General features: G+C 55.0%; 1 protein-coding gene across 6 annotated transcripts in view; it reads left to right on the top strand.

Annotated features, from left to right (window-relative positions):
• The window catches only part of ABCC3 (ATP binding cassette subfamily C member 3), a 43,960-nt gene that overhangs the window by 7,318 nt on the left and 15,061 nt on the right, over positions 1–21,581 (top strand). Inside the window, exons 2-19 of one of the 6 annotated variants that reach the window (XM_034639977.1) lie at positions 4,465–4,641; positions 5,024–5,149; positions 5,366–5,503; positions 6,639–6,764; positions 6,973–7,034; positions 7,710–7,841; positions 9,070–9,261; positions 12,329–12,506; positions 12,605–12,766; positions 13,315–13,407; positions 14,440–14,643; positions 14,751–14,897; positions 15,271–15,358; positions 15,702–15,768; positions 16,212–16,338; positions 16,419–16,595; positions 20,142–20,309; positions 20,622–20,814. In XM_034639977.1, the coding sequence (XP_034495868.1) occupies positions 4,465–4,641; positions 5,024–5,149; positions 5,366–5,503; positions 6,639–6,764; positions 6,973–7,034; positions 7,710–7,841; positions 9,070–9,261; positions 12,329–12,506; positions 12,605–12,766; positions 13,315–13,407; positions 14,440–14,643; positions 14,751–14,897; positions 15,271–15,358; positions 15,702–15,768; positions 16,212–16,338; positions 16,419–16,595; positions 20,142–20,309; positions 20,622–20,814 (2,557 nt within the window). Of the gene's footprint in view, positions 1–4,464; positions 4,642–5,023; positions 5,150–5,365; positions 5,504–5,664; positions 5,799–6,638; positions 6,765–6,972; positions 7,035–7,709; positions 7,842–9,069; positions 9,262–12,328; positions 12,507–12,604; positions 12,767–13,314; positions 13,408–14,439; positions 14,644–14,750; positions 14,898–15,270; positions 15,359–15,701; positions 15,769–16,211; positions 16,340–16,418; positions 16,596–20,141; positions 20,310–20,621; positions 20,815–21,581 lie in introns of those variants that run through there. The other 5 variants (XR_004619411.1, XM_034639978.1, XM_034639979.1 and 2 more) reach the window with 5 other exon arrangements.

The raw sequence follows: 21,581 nt of genomic DNA, 5'->3' as shown, positions 1-21,581 counted from the left end.
TCTATGAAACCAGAACAAGGTCCCAGCAGCCTCTCGCTCCAGCGCCTGCCTCTCCGGGTGGGGAGCCGGCGGAGAGGCGGTTGTCACTCCCAGGACTCACTCGAGGCTGAGCTTTGGGGCGAGGAAGGAGCCCGCCCCCATTTCCATGGCTCCTCAGAAAGCCATGCCACCCATGCTCACATTCATACAGTGATTCCCTGCCATGACCTCGAACTTGGGCTCCATCCCGGCTATGTCACACTCCCTTGTCTGGCATCACCCAGCCCGCATCGGGGCTGCTCCTGTGTACCCGGCCTGGTGCTGGGGGCCGGAGAGCCTGGGGCCAGCCAGGAAAAGAATAGAAGATGGGATGTGTTCCCAGGGGCAGGGGGCGCAGGTAGGGGGAAACCCAGGCTGGGTGTCTCGAGGCCTGGATGGCCCTGTCACCAGAGCAGGTGAAGCCTGCTTTTTCTTTTGTGAGCCAGGCCCGACACTGTTCCTCCTCTCTGCTCCTGGAAGTTGTTCTGAAACAACGAGCAGATAATGACCACGTTTAAGTGCTGTAATAAAAGGCCGCTGGGACATAAGGGGCCTCTATCACTCTCGGGTAACAGTCACTTACCTGGCTGCCACATGCAGAGTAAAGCAAGGGAAAGTCCCGTCAGAGGCAGGGGTGCCCCAGAAAGGCTTCCTAGAGGAGGGGAAGCTCAGGCTGGACCCAGCGGAGGTGGGAAACACGCTCCAGGCTTGGAGACCTAACCGTCTGAGTTAGGGGTGGCCTGGGGACAGTCTCTCTGGCTGGGGACTGAGTGGATGGGTTTAATGGACTTGCTAAGTTTAAAACAGTGGAGCTGCCCATGAGCCACAGAATGGGCAAATCCATGGCATGAACGGGCCACCATGCAGAGATGGGGAGGGAGAATCCCCACTCACACTCCACCCCTCTGATGACACCCACAAAGAAGCCAGACGTGAAAGATCCAAGCTGTATCTTTTCCTTTTATAGGAAGACCCCAAATGGGCAAAAGTAGCCCGCGTTGTTAGAAGCCAGGACAGCATCCCCTGCGGGGAACAGCGACTGGGAGGGAGCCCGAGGAGGGGGCGGCTAGGTGCCAACAATGCCTTATTTCTTGAGATGGGTGCTGGCTTCACAGGTGTGTTCAGTGCGTGAAAATCCATCGAAGTGTATACTTACAATGTGTGCACTTTTCAGTAATTTTATAATGAGTATGACAGCTGAGGGTCCAGGATGGGAGCCAGCAGGGGGGAGATGGTACCATCCCAACGTTACCTTCAAAGAAACCAAGGCTCAGAGAGGCAAAGGTTAAGCCTGTTGCCCTGCAAGCTGAATAAATGTTTCAAAGATTGATTTATTTGAGAGAGAGAGCACGTGCACACGCGAGCGGGGCCGGGGGCTGAAGGAGAGGGAGAGAGGCTGGAGCCCGACATGGGGCTCGATCTCACAACCCTGAGATCATGACCTGAGCCGAAATCAAGAGTTGGACCCTTAACCGACTGAGCCACCCAGGCGCCCCAAGAAGTGTTTTAAAAAGGGAAAAGAGCTGGATTAGATGTGTCTGCCTCCCTCCCCCTGGGGTGCTTGACCAGGCCTCTGTGACCCAGTACCCAGCCCTGGGCCAGCATGCCTGTTGCTCAGCAAGGGTTCGTTGGGTCCTTAGCTCACATAGCTTGAGAGACTACCGAATGCAGGGTTCCAGAGTACAAGATGTATTGGGCTGGGATGAACTTTGCCCACTGGCGCTTGAATATAATACCCCAGGCAGCGTGTCCCTGGACCTCGTGCTAGCCAAAGTTTTAAAGGCAGGGACCAATCTGCCATAAGTGCACCTAATCCCGTGTCTGACCCCTAGCACACTCTCAACAAAGCCTCATTGAGTGGAAGACGATGCTCCAGAAAGGGGGGTCCCTCACTAGGGGCTGACTTCAGAAGAAGGGTGTTCCACATGGCTCCTAAGCCTGGCCCCTCGCCCCTTCCCTATAGTTACTGGGATTTTGACAGGTGGGAGAGAGAGAAAGCAGGTTGAGCAAAGGGGTAGGAGTGGGACCCTCCGAACAGATTTCGTGTGAGGTGAGCTGGCAGCAGGGGAAAGAGGCGGTGGGAAGAAAAGGCCGGGGGTGCTTGGACTTGGCTCCGTGAGCAGCAGGAAACACTGCAGGTTCATGGGCATGAAACGAGGGGCACAAAGGAAGAGTCCTCTCTCGGCTGCAGGCAGGGGCATCAGAGGGCAGAGGGCTGACCCAGATGGAACTCGAGAGCAGAAGGTGAGCAGAGGAAGGGGAGGCAGGGTGTGCATTTTCTTAAGGTGGGAGACCTGAAGCACCCGGATAGTTCAGTAGTTCACACGGACAGATGATTCAAGGCCAGCTGGGAGCCTCGAGTGCCATAGTAACACGGTTGGACTTTGTCTTCTAGGCTTTAGGGCACCACTGAAGGTTTAGGGGAAGATGTAATATTATCCTTTTGTTCATTCATTCATTTATTCAACGAATAGTTCATTTAACTTATTTAACCACGTTTTGTTCTGAGCACCTGCGATGTGCTTGGCAGTGTTGTAAGTGCTTAAGACACATCAATAAATGAAGTAAAGATAACATGGCAGCAGGAAGAGATGAGAGAAAATGTAATAGGCCAGTGACTTAGATCATGTGTTAGAGGTGGCGGGTGCTATAGAGAAAAGAAAGAGCAGAGAAGGTAAGGAGAGTCACTGTGACATGTAGAAGGGACTAGATGGGATGGCTGGGATGGGGCAGGGGGGAGTGCAGATGGAGAAGAGGGAGGAACAGCCCTGGGGCACTCCCACGCCAAGAGGGGGATATCAACCAGGAGGAAGGAAAAGACTCCTTGTGCGGGCAGGGATCTGGGCTCCTAGGACTCAGAAGGGAAGGGACCAGAATCCCATGGAAATTGCTCAGGGGGAAGTAAGCACCTGGGCTAGTGTGACAGCTGAGGGACCAGGGTGGGAGGCATCAGGGGGGAGATGGTATCATCCTGACGTTACCCTCAAAGAAACCAAGGCCCAGAGAGGCAAAGGTTAAGCATGTTGCCCAACGTCACACAGCGTGAAAGACATAGAGCCTGTTGTAGTGAACACTGACAGAGTCAAAAGTGTTGACTCTGAATATTTGTTTAAAAAAAGCCTGTGGGGTTTCTACGCTGGAAGGATGAGGACACTCGGATGGAAAGGATGAGACACGTGCAGCCTCATTATCAAACAATTAGCAAATCAAACAAAAATAGTCAGAACAGATTGCTTTAAACCATGGAAGTAGATGCCAGGACAAGGTTAGCCAACTTGGGGCATATTTACCCCTGGAAAATGAACTTGGGGTGGGGAGTGGTGAGGCAGGGTACCGTTTTCATTTTTATGGTTGGACTTTTTAAGTTATGTGAAGGTCTATAACGTAGACAAAAATAAAAATGGTGATTATTTAAATTTGGCAGTTAGGAAGTAGGGAGTTTTATACCCTCACGTGTTAACCCTTGTCGTGTGTGGATCAGATTGTGGGTGGGGTTTTTTATTCCTTGCTTATATTTTCTGAGCTTTCTGGAAAGTATAGGTAATACTTTACAAGAGGGGAATAAAAGATCAGTTCGTTTGTGGCCTTGGAAGAAATGATTGCACTAAAATGCGTGTTTGAATGTATTCCCCCTTCTCCTTCTGAAAGGCTCGGTAGGTGGAGTTTTATTCAAAGATGGGAAGGGTTCTTGTCTGGACTCAGGGGTTCCCCAGGACAGGAGACTTTCAGTGCTCAAACCAGGACAATGCCAAATGCGGATGGTTGGTTGGTCACTTGAGGCTTTGTGATTTACAAAGCTCTCTCTTTATCCCTTTGCTCCTTTGAGCTCATGCCTAGCCAGTGAGGTAGGTGGAGTGATGGATGGCCTTCCTGAATTTAAAGGAGAAGCAAATAAAGCACAGAGAAGCCCCCTATCCCTACCCTGGGAGAGGCTTAGAGAAGTGGGCTCTTCAACCTTATGCATCAATTGATTACGTGGATAAAATAAAACACCAATCTAAAAAAAAAAAAAGAGTGGAACTCTAGAATGACAGAAAGCAGAGCAGCGGTTGCCTGGGAGGGACAGGCGGCAAAGGGGCACGAGGGAACCCGTGAGATGATGGAAATATTCGGCATCGGTCCTGTGGCGGCGGCTTTGCCAGTGCGCACAACCGCCAAACCCCTCGGGTCGTGCACTTTACACGGGTGCAGTTTATTGTACTTCAATTATCCCTCAATCAGAGAGGGAGGAAAATGAGGAAGCGGGTGACCGGGGCCTCGTAGGCAAACGCGCACGCCTCCGGCACCTGCTCGAGTGCACGCCGGTGGTCTGTCAGCTTCACGTGCCTTCTGACCCCAGAGCTTGGGGAGCACCTGTCTGACCCCGTCACCTTCCTCGGGTGTGGGGGTGGGGGGAGCACTCTGCAGCCCGCTGCCCCAGCACTGAGCTCTTCTCTCTGACCGCAGGACTCCAATCTGTCTGTGCACACCGACAACCCGGACCTCACTCCCTGCTTCCAGAGCTCCCTGCTGGCCTGGGCGCCCTGCGTCTACCTGTGGGCCGCCCTGCCCTGCTACCTGCTCTATCTGCGGCACCATGACCGAGGCTACATCGTCCTCTCCCACCTCTCCAGGCTCAAGACGGTCAGGGGCTCCGGGATCTCCTGTGGGCGGGGCTGGCACCAGGAAGGTTCTCCTTTTCACGGTTCTCCTTCCCGCCCCCCTCCCCAAGCCACCATGAGTGGCTGGACAGGGTCTCCGAGCTACACCCGCCGTGCAGCTCAGGGCCATGGCAGCCTGCCAGCTGGGTCTGCAGTCAAATGAGATAGTCTCGGCTTGCGGAAGTTCAGGAAAGTTCTCCGCCCACGTTCTCCCCACCCATGGGAAGCTTCTGGCCAGTGCCCAGCCTAGCTTCCAGGGCCAGACCTGGGGCAGGTCTGGTGGTTTCAGAATAAAAGGCCCTTTTCTGGTGGGAACTGTGCCTACCTCTGGAGATGGGAGTCTCCAATATGTGCCCTGTCTGTAGGCCGTGGGCGTCCTGCTGTGGTGCGTCTCCTGGGCGGACCTCCTCTACTCCTTCCACGGCCTGGTCCACGGCTGGGCCCCTGCCCCCATCTTCTTTGTCACCCCCTTGGTGGTGGGGATGACCATGGTCAGTGTGGGGCCCAGGAAGCGGATGCGGGAGGGTCTCCAGTGGGTTGTGGGACTGTGATGGGGGAACAGTGGGCTCTTGGGAAAGGGCTAGACACCATAGCAGTGGGAAGAGGATGGGGTGACTGCAAAACATCTGGCCACGTGGGGTGGGGAGGACAGAGGCTGGTCCAGATGTGGGTGCTCTGGCCCAGCCTTCCTTGCCCTCCCTACACAGCTGCTGGCCACCCTGCTAATCCAGTATGACCGGCTGCGGGGGGTACAGTCCTCAGGGGTCCTCATCATCTTCTGGTTTCTGTGTGTGGTCTGTGCCATTGTCCCCTTCCGCTCCAAGATCCTTTCGGCCATGGCAAAGGTAAGGGGAACCTGCCGGGGGCAACCCCGTCTGGGGGATGGCCTCAGGGCTCAAGGTCACTGCTGGGTCCCCGGCTGCCCCGCCCCTGCTCCCAGGACCTCCCCCTTTGTTCAGTCCTTTCTGTGTTGTCCCCTATTTGCTGCATCTTTGCGGGGAAGCAGGCTGGAGGCCTGGAGTGAGGGCCCGTGTAACACGCAGGACTGGGGCCTGACACAGCTCTTGTGGAATGCTCATGGGAGTGCAAGGGACCGTTCTGCAGCCACGACCGCCACCACCAAATGCGGTGTCTGACGGGGTATCTGCCAGCGTCTGGGTCATGAACACGTGGGTGCAGACACGCATGAATAGTTCCGTCCTACCTGGAAGTCCCATTATCCCGCTCTCCCCCTTTCTTCCCTTCCCCTCATTTGTCTGGGCTTCGTCTTGACCTTCGCTGCGGTGAAGGGGTGGGTGTTTCTCCATGTCACGGGGAGGCCGTCAAAGGGCAGGCTCGGACTCTCCTCTTTTTTTTTTCTTTTAATAATTTTTTTTTATTATGTTAGTCACCATACAGTACATCCCTGGTTTTTGATGTAAAGTTTGATGATTCATTAGTTGCATATAACATCCAGTGCACCATGTAATACGTGCCCACCTTACTACCCATCACCGGTCTATCCCATTCTCCCACCCCCTCCCGTCTGAAGCCCTCAGTTTGTTTCTCAGAGTCCATAGTCTCTCATGCTTCATTCCCCCTTCTGATCACCCCCCCTTTCTTTATCCCTTTCTTCTCCTACCGATCATCTTAGTTCTTACGTTTGGAACACTCCTCTTACTGTCTGTGTGATCCTGGGCGAGTTGTTTAGGCTTTTGGAGGCTGATTTCCTCGATTGCAAATGGGGTATCATTAGATTTCCTACCTTGTAGGGAGGGTTGGACAAGATGATGGAGGTGGGGTGCTTGGCAAGTCCTCACGGAACAGTGGCCCCCTGTGACCTTTCCCCATCTCTCAGAACCCTCTGGGTGGGAGACCCAGGTGCCACCTGGGTGCTGCCTCCTACTCCAGAGGTGCCTGACGCCCCAGAGGACCCCTCAGGGCAGGACTGCGGGCCCAGAATTCCCCGAGCCCCTGATGGCCCTCCCCCTCCCCCCGCAGGGCAAGATCGCAGACCCCTTCCGCTTCACCACCTTCTACGTCTACTTCGCCCTGCTGCTCTTTGCACTCATCCTATCCTGCTTCAGGGAGAAGCCGCCATTTTTCTCCCCAAAGAATGTCAACCCTGTGAGTTTTCCATGGAAGCTGGAGGGTAGTGGGGGTTCCACAGCCCACGCCTCAGCCCAGCCCTTACCAGCAGCCCCTTTCCTTTCTAGTTCCTTCCATCCCCATGTCATCTGCACAACTGGGGCTTGGGGTAGGAAGGAACGAGGGCTCCCGCTCTCTCTGCTCTGCTTTGAGAGGCTTCTTCCTGTCCTACCCTCTCATCTTCTAGAATCCCTGCCCGGAACTCAGTGCCGGCTTCCTCTCCCGCCTGTCTTTCTGGTGGTTCACAAAGTGAGTTGGCTCTTCCTCCTGCCTGGGCCAGAGGGAGGAGAAAAAGGGAGGTAGGGAGGAAGGGGAGCAGGCCAGAAGTTGAGCCTGGCTCTTTTCCCCTACCCCAAATGCTGACCCCAGAGGGCCCTGCGGGCAGGGGCGGACAGGGAAACCTGTCTGTTTGGGCTGGGGGCTGAGTGCAGAGGCTGGGCTGGCCCAGCTCCTGTCCCAGCTGCAGGCCAGCCCGGCATCTGTCACATCACAGGCACAGGTCCAGGGGGCGAGAGGGGAGCTGTAATTAGTTCCTGGCTCTTCAGTCCGGGATAAGCTTGCAGCTTGTCATCTCCTTGGCCGCCCCTCCGAGTGGCTTGAGGAGGATAACTGTGTCGGTGGTGCACGGAGGAGGCACCTGGTTCTGGGATTCCATCCACCCGGCCTTGTCCTCTCCCGGCGCCCCAGTCAGTGTGAATTTCATCACCAGGCCCCAAAGGTCAACGGGGCATCTGGGGAGGAGGGGAGAAAGGGCCGAGGTACGAACTTGACATGGGAAGCAGTGACCGCCAGCCTGTTCCCTGGGGGAATAAAGGACACACCGCCCTTGACCACAGCACCTTAGGGAGACCCTCCTCTGGAGACCCTGGTCCCCAGCTCTAGGCTGCTAAGCTCTGCCCCTGTGTGGGACTGCTCCCGCCCCAGGATGGCCATCCTTGGCTACCGGCGCCCCCTGGAGGAGCAAGACCTCTGGTCCCTGAAGGAGGACGACTGTTCGCAGAAGTTGGTGCAGGGGCTGCTGGAGGAGTGGAAGAAGCTTCAGAAGCAGGCCGAGCGGTAAGGCCCTCCCAGGGGTCCCCCACATCCCCCACACCCCACTACCCACCCCCAAGTCTCCTGCAGGGGAGGCTGCTAGCCCTGAAGTGATTGCAGGGGTGGGGGTGGGGAGAAGAGCAGGTGCAGGGGGCTGCTGAGGTTGGACACTCAGGCCTTCAGCTCTACTGACTCCAGAGACTGGCTGACACTTCTGTGACCCTTAGTCTCTCCCAAGCATGGCCCTAAACGTGTAGATGAACTCAGTCTCTAGCACCCCTGCGGGGGAGGCTCTGTTGTCTCCAGAGATGGGGACGCGGAAGAAGGAAGGTTGGACAGTGCCCCCAAGGTCCCCTAGTGGCTGGTGGCCGAGCTGGCATCACACCCAGGGGTCTGGCCCACAGCTGCGTTACCCTGCCCAGCCTGAATGGTGGTTTCCAGGAACTTCCCTCAGAAGGGGAGGGGGCCAGGGGGAGAAGGTTGAGGCCAGCCTCTGCTCTCCATCCTGCCTCCTCCTGTTTGGAGGCAGGGGCTGGAGGAGGTGTCCCTCTGGCTGAAGGGTCTTCCCACTGGCAGCTTTGCACAAAGACAAGGAACCTGTCTGGCCAACTGGCCAACTGCCCCACCCCAGAACTGGAGCTCGGAGTCTTCCTTCCCTCCCATGTCTGACCCCAGGACTGAACCCCCTTCCCTCCAGCCCATAACCAGGGGCCTGGGACTTCAGGGCTTGCTCAACCCGGAGCCGCTAACTGGCCACTGGCTGGTGGAGGAGCCGGGGACTTGGGCTCGGTCCTCAGTGTCTTGGCTTCCCTGGCTTGGATCCTTGGAGAAGACAGGCGGACCCCCAGTCTGTATGCTGCACCCCCTCTCTTCCTCTCCCTGTTTCCCCCTCCCTGCTTGGCTCCCCAGTGACTAGGTCACTCTCCTTCCCCGCCCGTGTCTCCCTTCCCTGTCACTGGCCTCCCCGGCGCCACCCTGCCCTGCGGAGGCTGCGAGAGGACTGGGAATCGCTGGAGTTAGAGCCCTTGGGGTAGCAGTGAGGACAGCCCATAACAGGTCCCCAAGCACCTGAAGATAGAGTCACTTGGGGGAATTCGCACCTGGAAGGTCATGGTGTCCATCACTCTCCCAGTCCTGAGAGCCAAGAAAGCAGGTCCCCCCTCCCCCTGCTCCTGGCCAGCCCCGGCTGGTGCTTGGCTCCTGGGGACATATGTGCCCATTTCTACCCACGGCTCCTTCCTCCCTGAACCAGAGACGAGGCTGCGGCGGCATCTGGGACGAAAGCGTCCAGGGAGGATGAGGTGCTGCTGAGGGGCCGGGCCAGGCCCCGGCAGCCCTCCTTCCTGCGGGCCCTGCTGGCCACCTTCGGTTCTACCCTCCTCATCAGCATAGGCCTCAAGGTGATCCAGGACCTGCTGTCCTTCGTCAACCCACAGCTGCTCAGGTCTGACCACGTGCGCTCTGGCTGCCACCCTCCCTGGGCTAGTGGGGGCTGCTGGCTGTCCCTGAGGACTGAGCCCCGAGGGACAACATGCAGTGAAATGAATCCTAGACCAGGACCGAAGGGCCTATCCCCACTCGCTGTGTGACCTTTGGCAAGTGCCAGTGTCCCTGCACCTCAGTTTCCCGAGTCACATTTAAAAACCTGTCTTTAAACCACCCCCCAATGATCCTACGATCCTATGATCCTACGGAGAGGTGGCCCTCTTCCCATTTTACAAGAGAGGAAGCAGGGAAACTCAAAGCCAAACAAACAGTCCAGGAAGCAGAAGGTCAGAGAGGCAAGCTGGCCCCAGGGCACACAGCTGGTCAGGATGGAGTCCAGGGCCCTGAACTCCAGCTGCGGTGCTCCTTCCCGTTGATAGGCTCTGTCATCTGTCGCATGGGTGGCTCTGACTGGGAAGAGTTCTCAAAAGAGGGGGTAAGAAGGACAGCCGCCTAGCAGCTGAGCCCCCCAACACCTTGTCCCTCCTTTCATGCGTGTCTGCATTCTCATTCAAAAAATCCTTCTTGAGCTCCCAGTGTACCGGAACGGGACAGGCACGAGGGATACAGAGCTAAATAAGACAGGGTCTTAAAGTCTTGAGGGAGAAACCAGGGTGTAAACCCATCAGAGGGGAACGCAGGCGGAGCTGCAGTCACGTGTCTGGAAATCCGTGGGAGGGGCAGGGAAGCCAGCCTGGGAAGGAGCAGGAGCAGGGACGTCCCTGCCAGCAGGGGAGGTCATCGAGTTTGGGAGTTTGGAAGGGCCGGCAGGTGCTAGTTGACTAGGTGAGGAAGGGGGAGAGTGCAGCCCATGCAAAACGACCAAGGCCTCAACCGGTATGACTCAAGAACTCCAGGTTATTTCTGAATTCTGGAGGAAAGGGTGACCAGAGGGACGGGGAGAGAGGAAGAGCTAAGGATATCCTTGAAAGATTTGAAGCCAGGGAGGGGCATCTGGTTTGCATTTCGGAAGGATCTCAGCCAGTCGTGTGGGGGGTGGATGGATGGATGGAAGGGGGCTGATCAGGTCAGAGGAGAGTCCAGGCCAGGAATGAGACTAGACTCAGGTGCTGCTGGGGATGAGGGAGGGGTTAGGGGCCACCTGGGTGCTGACCTGGATAACTGGAGGGCGACAAATCTCTTTCACGGAGACGATGCATACAGTGGAAGGAAGGGGCTGGGCACCGGGCAAGGTGGTGAGTTGAGTCTTGGCTATGTTGGGCCCGAAGTGTGGGGAGGCCCCCAAGGGGACATTCCCAGCCGGCTGGAGACCACGTTTTCAGATCCATTGGGTAGAAGCCCAGGGTCCTGTATCTGTGGCCGGGCTCTCCCAGAGGGCTCATGTAGGGACCCCAGACAGAGTCCCAGATAAGGGGTGAGCAGAAGACTGGCTTGGAGGGGCCAGAGTCGCGGAGAGAACGGATCGTGGAGCAGAGAACAGAGAATGCTTCTGGAACAAGGCATGGCTTCCGGTGCAGCAGGAAGGCAACATAGAGTTTGCTCATGAGCACCAAGAATGGAGGCTGAGACAGAGGGCAAGGGCCTAGAGCTGGGGGTCTGCCTTGGAGAGCAGGGCCATGGAGATCTAGAAACTTCCTGTAAAGAAAATGCATTCAATTTCTGCGGCTGCTGTAACTAATCACTACAAACTGTGCGGCTTAAAACCACAGAAATTCATTCTCTCCTGGTTCTGGAGGCCAGAAGTCTGAAATGAAGTTGTTGGCGGGTTGGCTCCTTCTAGAGGTTGTGAGTGAGAATCTATAGCAGCCCTCCTAATTCCTGGTGGTTGCTGGCAATCTCGGGCGTTCCTAGGCTTGTAGACACATTGCTCCAATCTCTGCCTCCAGCATTCTCCCCTGTGCGTGTGTGTGTGTGTGTGTTTGCGCGTGAGTGTGCGCACGTGTGCACACTCACATCTGTGTCTCTGTGCAAATCCCTTTCTTCTCTCATGAAGACGCTAGTCACTGGATTAGAGCCCACCCTACTCCAGTATGACCTCATTTTAACTTGATTACATCTGCAAACACCCTGTCTTCTAATACGGTCACATTCACAGGTGCCAGAGGTTAGCCCTTGAACATCTTTTCGGGAGACGCAGTCAACACACAGTGGGAGGAGGGGCCTGGCTATGGGGGCAGCTCCATGGGGTCGAGGGGAGGTTTGTTCCAACACGGAAGAGACTTGGTCACGCCAATAGGTGAAGGTACAGAGCCGCCAGCAGAGATGGCTCTATTGACGATCGGGAGAAACGATCGGGAGAAAGGGGAGCAATGATGGAGCGTGTTCCTGACCAGGTGGTTGGTGGTCAAGGCTCAGCGGGACAGGACCAGGCTTGGAAAGCCAGAGGGACACCTGCTCTCCTGAGGCAGAGGAGAAAGAGAGCAAAAGCTTGGAGGGAAGGCTGTGGTTGGAAGGGAGTTCTCGCTGGGTGGTTAAGTGGCAAGACATAAGTGGGTAGCTACCAAGCGGAGTGGGGAGTTCGGGCAGTGAGAAGGTAAGAGAACAGAGGTGAAGGGAGCTGGGGGACAAGAGGTGGCTTAGGGCCCTGGGGAAGGTCACTGAGCAGCCCTGGGGGCTGCTGATGTTGGAGAGGGTAGAATTTGGATTTGAGGGGGAAGAGTCTGTGGGGTCATGTGGTAGGCTCCGCCTCCAAGGAGAAGATGCAGGAAAGTCTAATCTGTGAACATGTGACATTTCTTCCCGCCATGTGGTTCAAGAGGCAAGAAAGGCAGGCAGGTAGGCTGGCAGTGAGAGCGATGGAAGGGGAAGGCAGCGGGGCCATGGCAGGTAAGGGAAGAGGGGAGGGCAGAAGGGAGGAGAGTTGGTGGGTCATGGTCTTGAGGCAGCACTGGGCTGAGTCTGGCTGTGGGGGTGGTCTGGGTGGGGGCGTGGGGGGCCAGCAGCCCCCACCTGGGAGGTTTCGAAGGCAGCCCAGAGCGGAGGCTGACGGCGGAAGGGGAGAGCGGCGGTAGAGGGAGCAGCCTGGGGGAGCCTCCCCGCCCTCATGCCTCACTCCCTCCCTCCAGCATCCTAATCAGGTTTATCTCCAACCCCACGGCCCCCACCTGGTGGGGCTTCCTGGTGGCCGGGCTGATGTTCGCATGCTCCACGACGCAGACGCTCATCTTACAGCAGTATTACCACTTAATCTTTGTGTCGGCGTTGAAACTTCGTATGGTGATCACAGGTGTCATCTATCGGAAGGTCAGCTGGAACAGGGCAGCGGGGGGCTCCAGAGGCCAGCTTGGGGAGTGCTGGAGAGGCTCACGGGCCCTGCCCCTTGCCCTACTGTCCACCCGCAGGCCCTGGTTATCACCAATTCAGCCAAACGGGAGTCCTCCGTGGGAGAAATTGTCAACCTCATGTCTGTGGATGCCCAGCGCTTCATGGACCTGGCTCCCTTCCTCAACCTGATGTGGTCCGCACCCCTGCAGATTGTCCTGGCCATCTACTTCCTCTGGCAGGTGACTCCTGAGCTCGGGCCTCTGCCCCCTTCCTCTGACTTTGACCCTGCCAAGAAAGGACAAGAGAGGGCAAATCTGGGTCAGCAGAGGGCTGCATGATGGACACAAGAGCTTCCCTACATATTTGGGTCGGGGACAGGACCGCGAGGATGCTGGTGTCTGCAGCTGAGCGTTCCCAGCCTCTGCGCTTAGCCTTCTCCCAGATCCCAGGGAAGGAGAGAGAGGGACTTGGAGGCAGGGTGGGGGCGAGTCTGGCTGTCGCTGTCGGTCGGTCTGTATTTGCCTTCCCATGTGTCTGGCCAGCCTTCCATGTTTGCCTGTTTGTCCCTGTCTGTTGTCATTATCTGATGGCTGGCCGCTTCTGTCCATGTTCTCAGCATTTGGGCTTTTTCTGTAGGTCTGCTTTTTGCTATCCCTTTGGCAAAAGACTACCATCTTTTGCTTCCTGCCCGACTCCGTGTTTCCGATCAGTAGGCTTCCGTCTGTCTGTGGGATTCTGTGCACGTCCTTTAGTTGTCTGTCTTCTCAGTCCACCCGTGTCTCCGCAGAACCTGGGTCCCTCCATCTTGGCGGGGGTGGCTCTCATGGTCTTGCTGATCCCGCTCAATGGAGCTGTGGCCATGAAGATGCGTGCTTTCCAGGTAAGGGCTACCATGGGTTTGCTGCTCCTGCCTGGAGCACCTGGCCGCCTGCCGGGGGGGAGGCCATTCACTAACCTGGAGCCCCTCGCCTGCCTTGATCACTGAGTAAGGATGGCCATAAGCCACTTCCACAAACGTTAGCTCACTCTATCCTCACAAGACCCCTGAAAGGGTTTTAGCAACATTCTCCCTTCGCAGCGGAGCAACCAAAGCCCAGAGAGGCTAGGGCAATCCAGAATCAGGCCCAGCGGGGCCTCAAACCTATGTCTTCCGGTCTGATGAGAGCGTTCTCCCACACTGTGCCCAGTGTGAATAGCCAGTCGTCCAGTCCTCTATTTGCAAACACTTACTGGAGTCTTCAGTAGCTTCCCCCGGCATGTGGAGTAAATGCCAACTCCCTGTGACCACCCACCAGGCCCCTGCTCGCCTGCCAGCCCTCACCCCCTGGGGTATGGCCAAGCGGCAGCCGCTCTGACCTTCTTTCTTTTCCCCAAAGTGCCAGGCTATGCGTGCCTCTCGGCCACCCCACACACTGTTCCCTGGAACACACCTCATCCCTTCCTTGCTTGCTCAAGCTTCCTCTATCTTCCCCAGCATAAACTCTGATTTCCCAGTCCCCACTCTATTACTCTCTCACAGAATCCTGTTGTTTCCCTTCAGAATATGCATACTGGGGCGCCTGGGTGGCTCACTTAGTTAAGCGTGTGACTCTTGATTTCAGCTCAGGTCATGATCTCGGGGTGTTGGGATAGAGTCCCGCATCATCGGACTCCTTGTTCGCTTAGCAGGGAGTCTGCTGGAGAGTCTCTCTCTCCCTCTCCCTTTGTCCCTCTCCCTTTGCACACGGAGGAGAAGGGGAGGCTGGGTGGGGCACCCGGGGCTGAGGGGCAGCCCCGGCCCTGCAGGAGGAGGAGGAGGCCTGGGAGCCGGCTGAATGGCTGCAGTGCATTGTGGGTGCACGGGAGGTGGGAGCCCCTGTCGAGAGAGGTCTGGGAAGGGGAGTAGGGCACCCCACTGCCCCTCTTTCCGCAGGTAGAGCAAATGAAGTTCAAGGACTCGCGCATCAAGCTGATGAGTGAGATCCTGGCTGGCATCAAGGTGCTGAAGCTGTATGCCTGGGAGCCCAGCTTCTCGGAGAAGGTAGAGGGCATCCGCGAGGACGAGCTCCGGCTGTTGCGCAAGTCTGCGTACCTCCAAGCCATCTCCACCTTCACCTGGGTCTGCACCCCCTTCCTGGTAAGGCTCTCCCCCTTGGGGCTGGTCTCCCGCCTCCCCCCTGGCCAGCCCAGGCTTCTGGGCCCAACAGACTCCATTCTGACACCCACCCTCCACGCCCTTCCCAGGTGACCTTGACCACCCTCGGGGTGTATGTGTCTGTGGACCCAAACAATGTGCTGGATGCTGAGAAGGCCTTTGTGTCGGTGTCCCTGTTCAATATTTTAAAGATTCCCCTCAACATGCTGCCCCAATTAATCAGCAGCCTGATCCAGGTAAGCCTGGGTGGGGCTGGGCGCTCTGCGGGAGTTCAGGCAGGTCAGGGTCAGGGCATAATCAAGGAGGCTCCTGGGATTCAGGGCGTGGGTATTTGGCACCATTAGAATCAGGGGTCATTTGGAGTCAGAGGGAGACAGGTGAGGTCCCCAGAAACCTGAGCTCTGGAGACACCTCCTCTTACCAACCTAGGCCCTAACTTTGGCAGTGGGAACCAGAGAAGACCCAGTCATGGGAGGGGCCCCAGCACCCCATCTGGGCCCTTAGGACATCCTGCCTCTCCCAGGAAGTCAGGGAGGGGTGGGGGAGGCTGTAGGGAGGGGTGGGGGGGAGGAGGAGTGCAGCTTCCAGGGCTGACTCACTCTCCTGCAGACCAGTGTGTCTCTGAAAAGGATCCAGCATTTCCTGAGCCAAGATGAACTTGACCCCCAGTGTGTGGAAAGAAAGACCATCACCCCAGGTCCAGACACCCTCTACCTGGGCTGCCCTTGCCCCCGCCCTGCTCCAGAAAATCTTCTGTTCTAAGCTTGACTTGTCTCTGGTGACTGCCTTTTCTTCTTCCTCTTTTCCCACCAGCGCCACCTTCTCCCTCTTCCGGGCTCTCCCTGCAGTCTACTTCATCCCTCCCCCAGGCCTGCCCCACTTTGCTTCCTTTCCTAGGGCTCCCTGCCCCCGCCCCAGGACTCCCTACCCCTCCTCCACCCCAAGCTTCCTGCCTTCTCCCTTTGGCCCCTCCCCCCAGGGATCCGCCCCCCCTTGCCCTGCCCCCCCCACCCTGACCCTGTACACCTTGGTCCTCCCAGGCTATGCTGTCACCATACACAATGGCACCTTCACCTGGGCCCAGGACCTGCCCCCTACCCTGCACAGGTACCAACTTCTGTCCCTTCTCAGCGGCCCCAAATGGGCCAAAGTTCAGATCAGTAGCAGAACCCAGTTCCCCCCCCAACACACACACACCCAGCCCCCATTTTGGCTTGGAAAGCGGGCCTCCGCTTCTCAGGGTAGTGTCTGAAAGGGAGGAGGGGGGCGCCTGGGTAGCGCAGTCCTTAAGCGTCTGCCTTTAGCTCAGGGCATGATCCTGGCGTTCGGGAGTCCCACATCGGGCTCCTCCACTGGGAGCCTGCTTCTTCCTCTCCCACTCCCCCTGCTGTGTTCCCTCTCTCGCTGGCTGTCTCTCTGTCACATAAATAAAATAAAAATCTTTTAAAAAAAAATGAAAGGGAAGGGGGCTTGGGTCTCTAGGTGGAAGGTCGGGGGACCAAAACCCTGATCCCTACCTCTGACTGGGCTCCCGGCCTCCTTGCCCTCAGCCTAGACATCCAGGTGCCAAAAGGGGCACTGGTGGCCGTGGTGGGTCCTGTGGGCTGTGGGAAGTCCTCCCTGGTGTCTGCCCTGCTGGGAGAGATGGAGAAACTGGAAGGCACGGTGTGTGTGAAGGTGAGAGAGGGCAGAACTCCTGGCAAGGGCTGCCCGGCCAGGGCCTGAGTGGACACCGAGGTAACTTCTCCTCTGGCCAGGGCTCCGTGGCCTATGTGCCCCAGCAGGCCTGGATCCAGAACTGCACGCTTCAGGAAAACATCCTGTTCGGCCGAGCCCTGGACCCCAAGCGGTACCAACGAGCTCTGGAAGCCTGTGCCTTGCTAGGCGACCTGGAGATGCTGCCCGGCAGGGACAAGACAGAGATTGGAGAGAAGGTACATGGCCCCCTCCCATCCTCTAGGGGGTCAGCCCATACAGCTGCCCACCTTGGCCCAGCTCAGGTCTATATATGCACCCCTCCCTCCCTCCCTTCCTTCCTCCCTTCCTCCCTTCCTTCCCACATTCATGTGAATCTCTCAGCTCTGTGCTCAGCACTGGGGAAATGGATCTATGATGGGAGAGGTTGACTTAGGAACAGATAGGGGTTGTAGAATGCCCTGGGGGCCAGGCTGGAAGCTTGTGCAAGGGGTCAAGGAGGGCGGTGAAGGTGGAGCTGCCTAAGGAAAGGCATCACTTTTGAGCTGAATCTTAACCGCTGAGGAGGAAGAGCTCATCAGTCCTTCATTCATTATCAGATTTTGTTACATCCCTACCATATGCCAGAAAGTCTTATACAGCAGCGAATACACCAGACTAAACTCTCTGCTTTCGTATCGCTTACATTCTAGTGGGGGAAAGAGATGATAAACAAGATACGTGACATATATAGTAAACAAAATATGTGACATATATAGTAGATTAGGTAAATGTTAAGGGGAGAGAATGAAACGGGAAAGCATAGGAATATATGCAGAGCCGTATTGTTAAGGTGCCTTGGGAAAACCTCACTGAGAATGGGATACCTGGACAAAGTGAGGAAGTGGTCCATATCTGGGGACATTTGGAGCAGAGAGAGCAGTAAGTGCAAAGGCCCTGAGGCAGGAATGTGTTGAGGCAGTCAGGACAAGCAAGGAAGCCAGTGTGGCCAAAGAGGAGTGAGCAGGGGTGAGGAGGAGTCAACGAGGCCAGTGAGGAGTCAGGGAGGCCAGGTCATGTAGGGCCTTGCAGGCTTTTTACCAACAGTGATGGAAAGTCTTTGATGGTGTGAGCCAAGGAACGGTGAGTGGACCGGCATTCTGGTGCAATTTGATGTAACTGGAGGTTAGGAAGAGGTGGGTACAGGGCAAGGCAGAGCCTTAAAGATCTTGGTTAAGGTTTTGGCCTTTGCCCTAAAAACCATGGGGCATCAGTGAAAGCTTTTGTTTTTAAATTGATTTATTTTTAATTGTTGCCAAACTTACACATGCCATAAAGTGTACCATCTTAACCATCTGTAACTGTACAGGTCAGTAGTGTTAAGCATATTCCCAGGTTGTGTAACCAATCTCCAGAACTCTTTATCTTACAAAACTGAAACCCTGTACCCATTAAACAGCTCCCCATTCCCCCCGCTCCCCCTAGCCCCTGGCAACTGCCATTCTCTTTCCTGGCCCTAGGAGGTTGGCCTACTTCAGGTATTTCATATTAATGGAATCAGACAGTGTCTGGGTTATTTTGTGATGGGCTTATTTCACGTAGTATCCTATCTTCAAGGTTCCTCCATGTTCTAGCCTGTGTCAAAATTGCTTTCCTTTTTAAGGTTGGGTAATATTTTATCATGTGTGTAGATCACATTGTGTTTACCCCTTCACCTGTCGGTGGACACTTGGGTCGCTTCCACCATATTAGCTATTGTGGACAAAATACTGCTATGAACACGGGTATGCAAATATCTCTTGGAGACTCTACTTTCACTTCTTTTGAGCATATATGGGAATGGAATTGCTAAATCCCACGGTAATTCCATTTTTTAAAATTTTTTGAGGAAATGCCATGCTGTTTTCCATTGGCTGCACCATTTTAAATTCCCACTGACAGTGCACAAGGCTTCCACCATTTCCATATCCTTGCCAGCACAATTCTTTTCTTGGGAGAGGGCGTTTTGGATTTTGAGAGCAACCATTCTAATGAGTGTGAGGGGATATTTCATTGAAGGTTTGGTTTGCATTTCCCTAATGAGGAACGACGCCGAGCATCTTTTCTTGGGTTTATTGGCCATTCGTGTATTTTCTTTGGAGAAATGTCTATACAAGTCCTTTGTTCATTTTTAATCCAGTTGTTTGTTTTTTGTTGTTGACTTGTAGGAGTTCCTTATATATACTGGATATTAACCCCTTATCAAATATACGAGTTGCAAATGTTTTCTCCTATTCTGAAAGTTGTCTTTTCACACTGTTGCTAGTGTCCTTTGATACACAAAAGCTTGCAAATTTGGGGCACCTGGCTGGCTCAGTTGGAAGAGCATGTGACTCTTGATCTTGGGGTTGTGAGTTTGAGCCCCATATCGGGTGTAGAGATTGCTTAAAAATAAAATCTTAAAAAAAAAAAAGCTTTCAATTCCGACATGATCCAGTATATCTTTTTTACTTTTGTTGCCTGTCCATTTAATGTCATATCCAAAAAATCATTGCCAAATCCAATGAAAATCTTTCCCCTGTGTTTTCTTCTAAGAGTTTTATAGTTTTAGCTCTTTGGGTTTTTTTTTTTTAATACTAATGACTTTGGTGCATATTCCTTCAAAACAGGCATTCTCTAACATAATTATAGTCAAATTATCAAAATCAGGAAATTTAACATCAGTACAATATTATTATTTAATTCACTGTTTGTATTCACATGTCATCGTTTGTTCCAGTAAATGTCTTTTTTCGCGATTTTCTTTCCTGGGCGAGGATCCAATCCAGGATCATGAGTTGCAGTTACTTGTCACATTTCTTTATTCTCTGTCAATCTGGATAATTCCCCAGGCTTTGTCTTTCAGGACCTTGACATTTTTGAAGAGTACAGGCCAGCTATTTTGTACAATGTGTCTCAATTTGAGCACAATTTAGTGCCCAGCACATAGTAGGAACTCAAGTTGAATGCAGGCACGCTCATGAGCCTCAGTCCACCCCCTGCTTCTCCCCAGTAGCTCCAGCTCCCATCCCACACTTGCTACCCCACCCCACCCCACCCCAGGCTCAGTTGCTCAGGGTACCCGAAAAAGCTGGGCCCTGTTCCAGAGTGAATGAGGAAAGCTGGAGGTAGGAAAGCAGGAGGTAGGAAAGCAGGCTATATCTTTGGGGTCTGCTTTCTGAGCCCAGCCCCACTGTTAGGTGCCTCAGTTTCCCCATGATGGGTTTAAGGACAGATCTTACCTCTGCTCTGGGTCCTGAACAATCTCAGAGTCGAATTTTGGGATTGTTGAGGATTTTCCATTCTTGCTTCTGCCCTGAATAGTTCAGGACCTTGGACAAAGTCATTAACATCTTGGGCTCTAATTTCTTCACGTAGAAAGTGGGGCTGATGATACCTCCCTGAAAGGACTAACATGAAGATCAAATAGGATCAGTGTTATCAAAGTCATCTGCAAACTGGATGGGTGATGGGATATTAAAAGGTCTATTAAGGATCCCCTGGGGATTTCCAGCCTTTCAGAATATAAAGGCAGCAGGCAGGGAAACCAGCTGGGCAGGGTAGTGGAGCAAAGGGAGCAGGATGTCCTCACCTGCCCCGGGGGGACTCTTGGGAGCCACCACCTCTTCCTCTGTGGCCTCAGAGCTTCACAGGGACGAGACCAGGCATATCAAATGAGAATTTCGAGGTCTGCTTTGTTGAATGATGGTGACAGGGCCCTTGTCCCCTTGTGCCTGTCTGACTCCCTTCTACCCAATACACACCTCCCACCTCTCTCCTCCATCCAGGGCATTAACCTGTCTGGGGGCCAGCGGCAGCGGGTCAGTCTGGCCCGAGCTGTTTACAGTGAAGCTGATCTTTTTTTGCTGGATGACCCACTGTCAGCTGTGGACTCTCACGTGGCCAAGCATATCTTTGACCAAGTCATTGGGCCAGAAGGTGTGCTGGCAGGCAAGGTGAGGCCTCCCAGAGGTTGGGGGGGCTAAGGGGAGACCTAGGACCCTAGGAGAGAACTGGTGGGAGGCCAAGGGGTTTGGAGGAGACCTGGAAGAGTAGGAGGCCTGAGAAGCAGGAATATTGGTTGTGTGGCAGAGGGGACCCACCCCAGAGGCACGGAGGCAGCAGCGGTGAGCATGGAGTGAGTCATTGATGGGCTTGTCCATGCTCCCTGGCATACGGGCACCTCACACTCACTCCATGGCCTTGTGCCTATGCCAGGGGTATGGGCTAAGGATGGTGGAAATGGTAGCCTGCTGTCTTCTCCCCAGACGCGGGTGCTGGTGACACACGGCATCAGCTTCCTGCCCCAGATGGACTTCATCATAGTGCTGGCTGATGGGCAGGTGTCTGAGGTGGGCTCCTACCCAGGCCTGCTGCAACGCAATGGCTCCTTTGCCAACTTCCTCTGCAACTATGCTCCTGAGGAGGACAAGGAGAGCCTGAAGGAGGACAGCAGGACCGGTATCTGCCGTCCCTGACCCTCCACATCCCCGCGCCCTCCCAGCATCTCCCCTGTCTTGGGGGTCTCTGAGTGTCTCTGGATGGGCCCAGTGTCATAAAAGGGAGGCTCCGAGGAACTTGGACCATCTGCCTGACAGTCAGACGTCGCCAAGAGGGAAAGTGAACTGGATGTCGTCAAGTGCCTCCCCCTCCTCTTCCCTCACTGTGTGACCTTATCGGCAGCTCAGGCCTCAGAGCCCCACTCTTCCCATGTGTCTAAAGGGCATAAGGGCCCAGGCTCAGTCTGTGGGGCAAGACTGTTCCACAGATAAGTCATTTGGTAAATATGCAAGTGCTTGGAAAGGTCATTTTGTTATCAACGAAGATTGACTGAGTAATAATTACTATGTCCTAGCACTACTCTTGGCACTGAGAGATGGCAGTGGACAAATGGAAAATTCCCTGTCCTCATGGAGTGTTTTGAAGTCTCTGGGCCACTAAAAACCCCCTTGTGGTCCAGTCCTGGCTCCTCACCCCTGAACTCTGGCTCACAGACCTTTTCCTGAGTTTTCTTGCCTACTGCTGCATAGACGGCTGGCATGTGTTGAACATGTACAAGGGCTGCGCCCCTTGCTAAGCACTTGACACACATTCTTTCCTTTAATCCTCACAATGACAATGACACCACGAAGTGGGTACTATTATTATCTCCATTTTACATGGCCGCCTAAAGTCATGCAGTGAGGAAGTGGCATTTGAGCTCAGCCAGTGTGCCTCCAGAGCCCAAG

This window comes from Ailuropoda melanoleuca, chromosome 13 (assembly GCF_002007445.2).
Source record: "Ailuropoda melanoleuca isolate Jingjing chromosome 13, ASM200744v2, whole genome shotgun sequence".
Lineage (NCBI taxonomy): Eukaryota > Metazoa > Chordata > Mammalia > Carnivora > Ursidae > Ailuropoda > Ailuropoda melanoleuca.
This window is presented reverse-complemented; position numbering and strand designations above follow the sequence as displayed.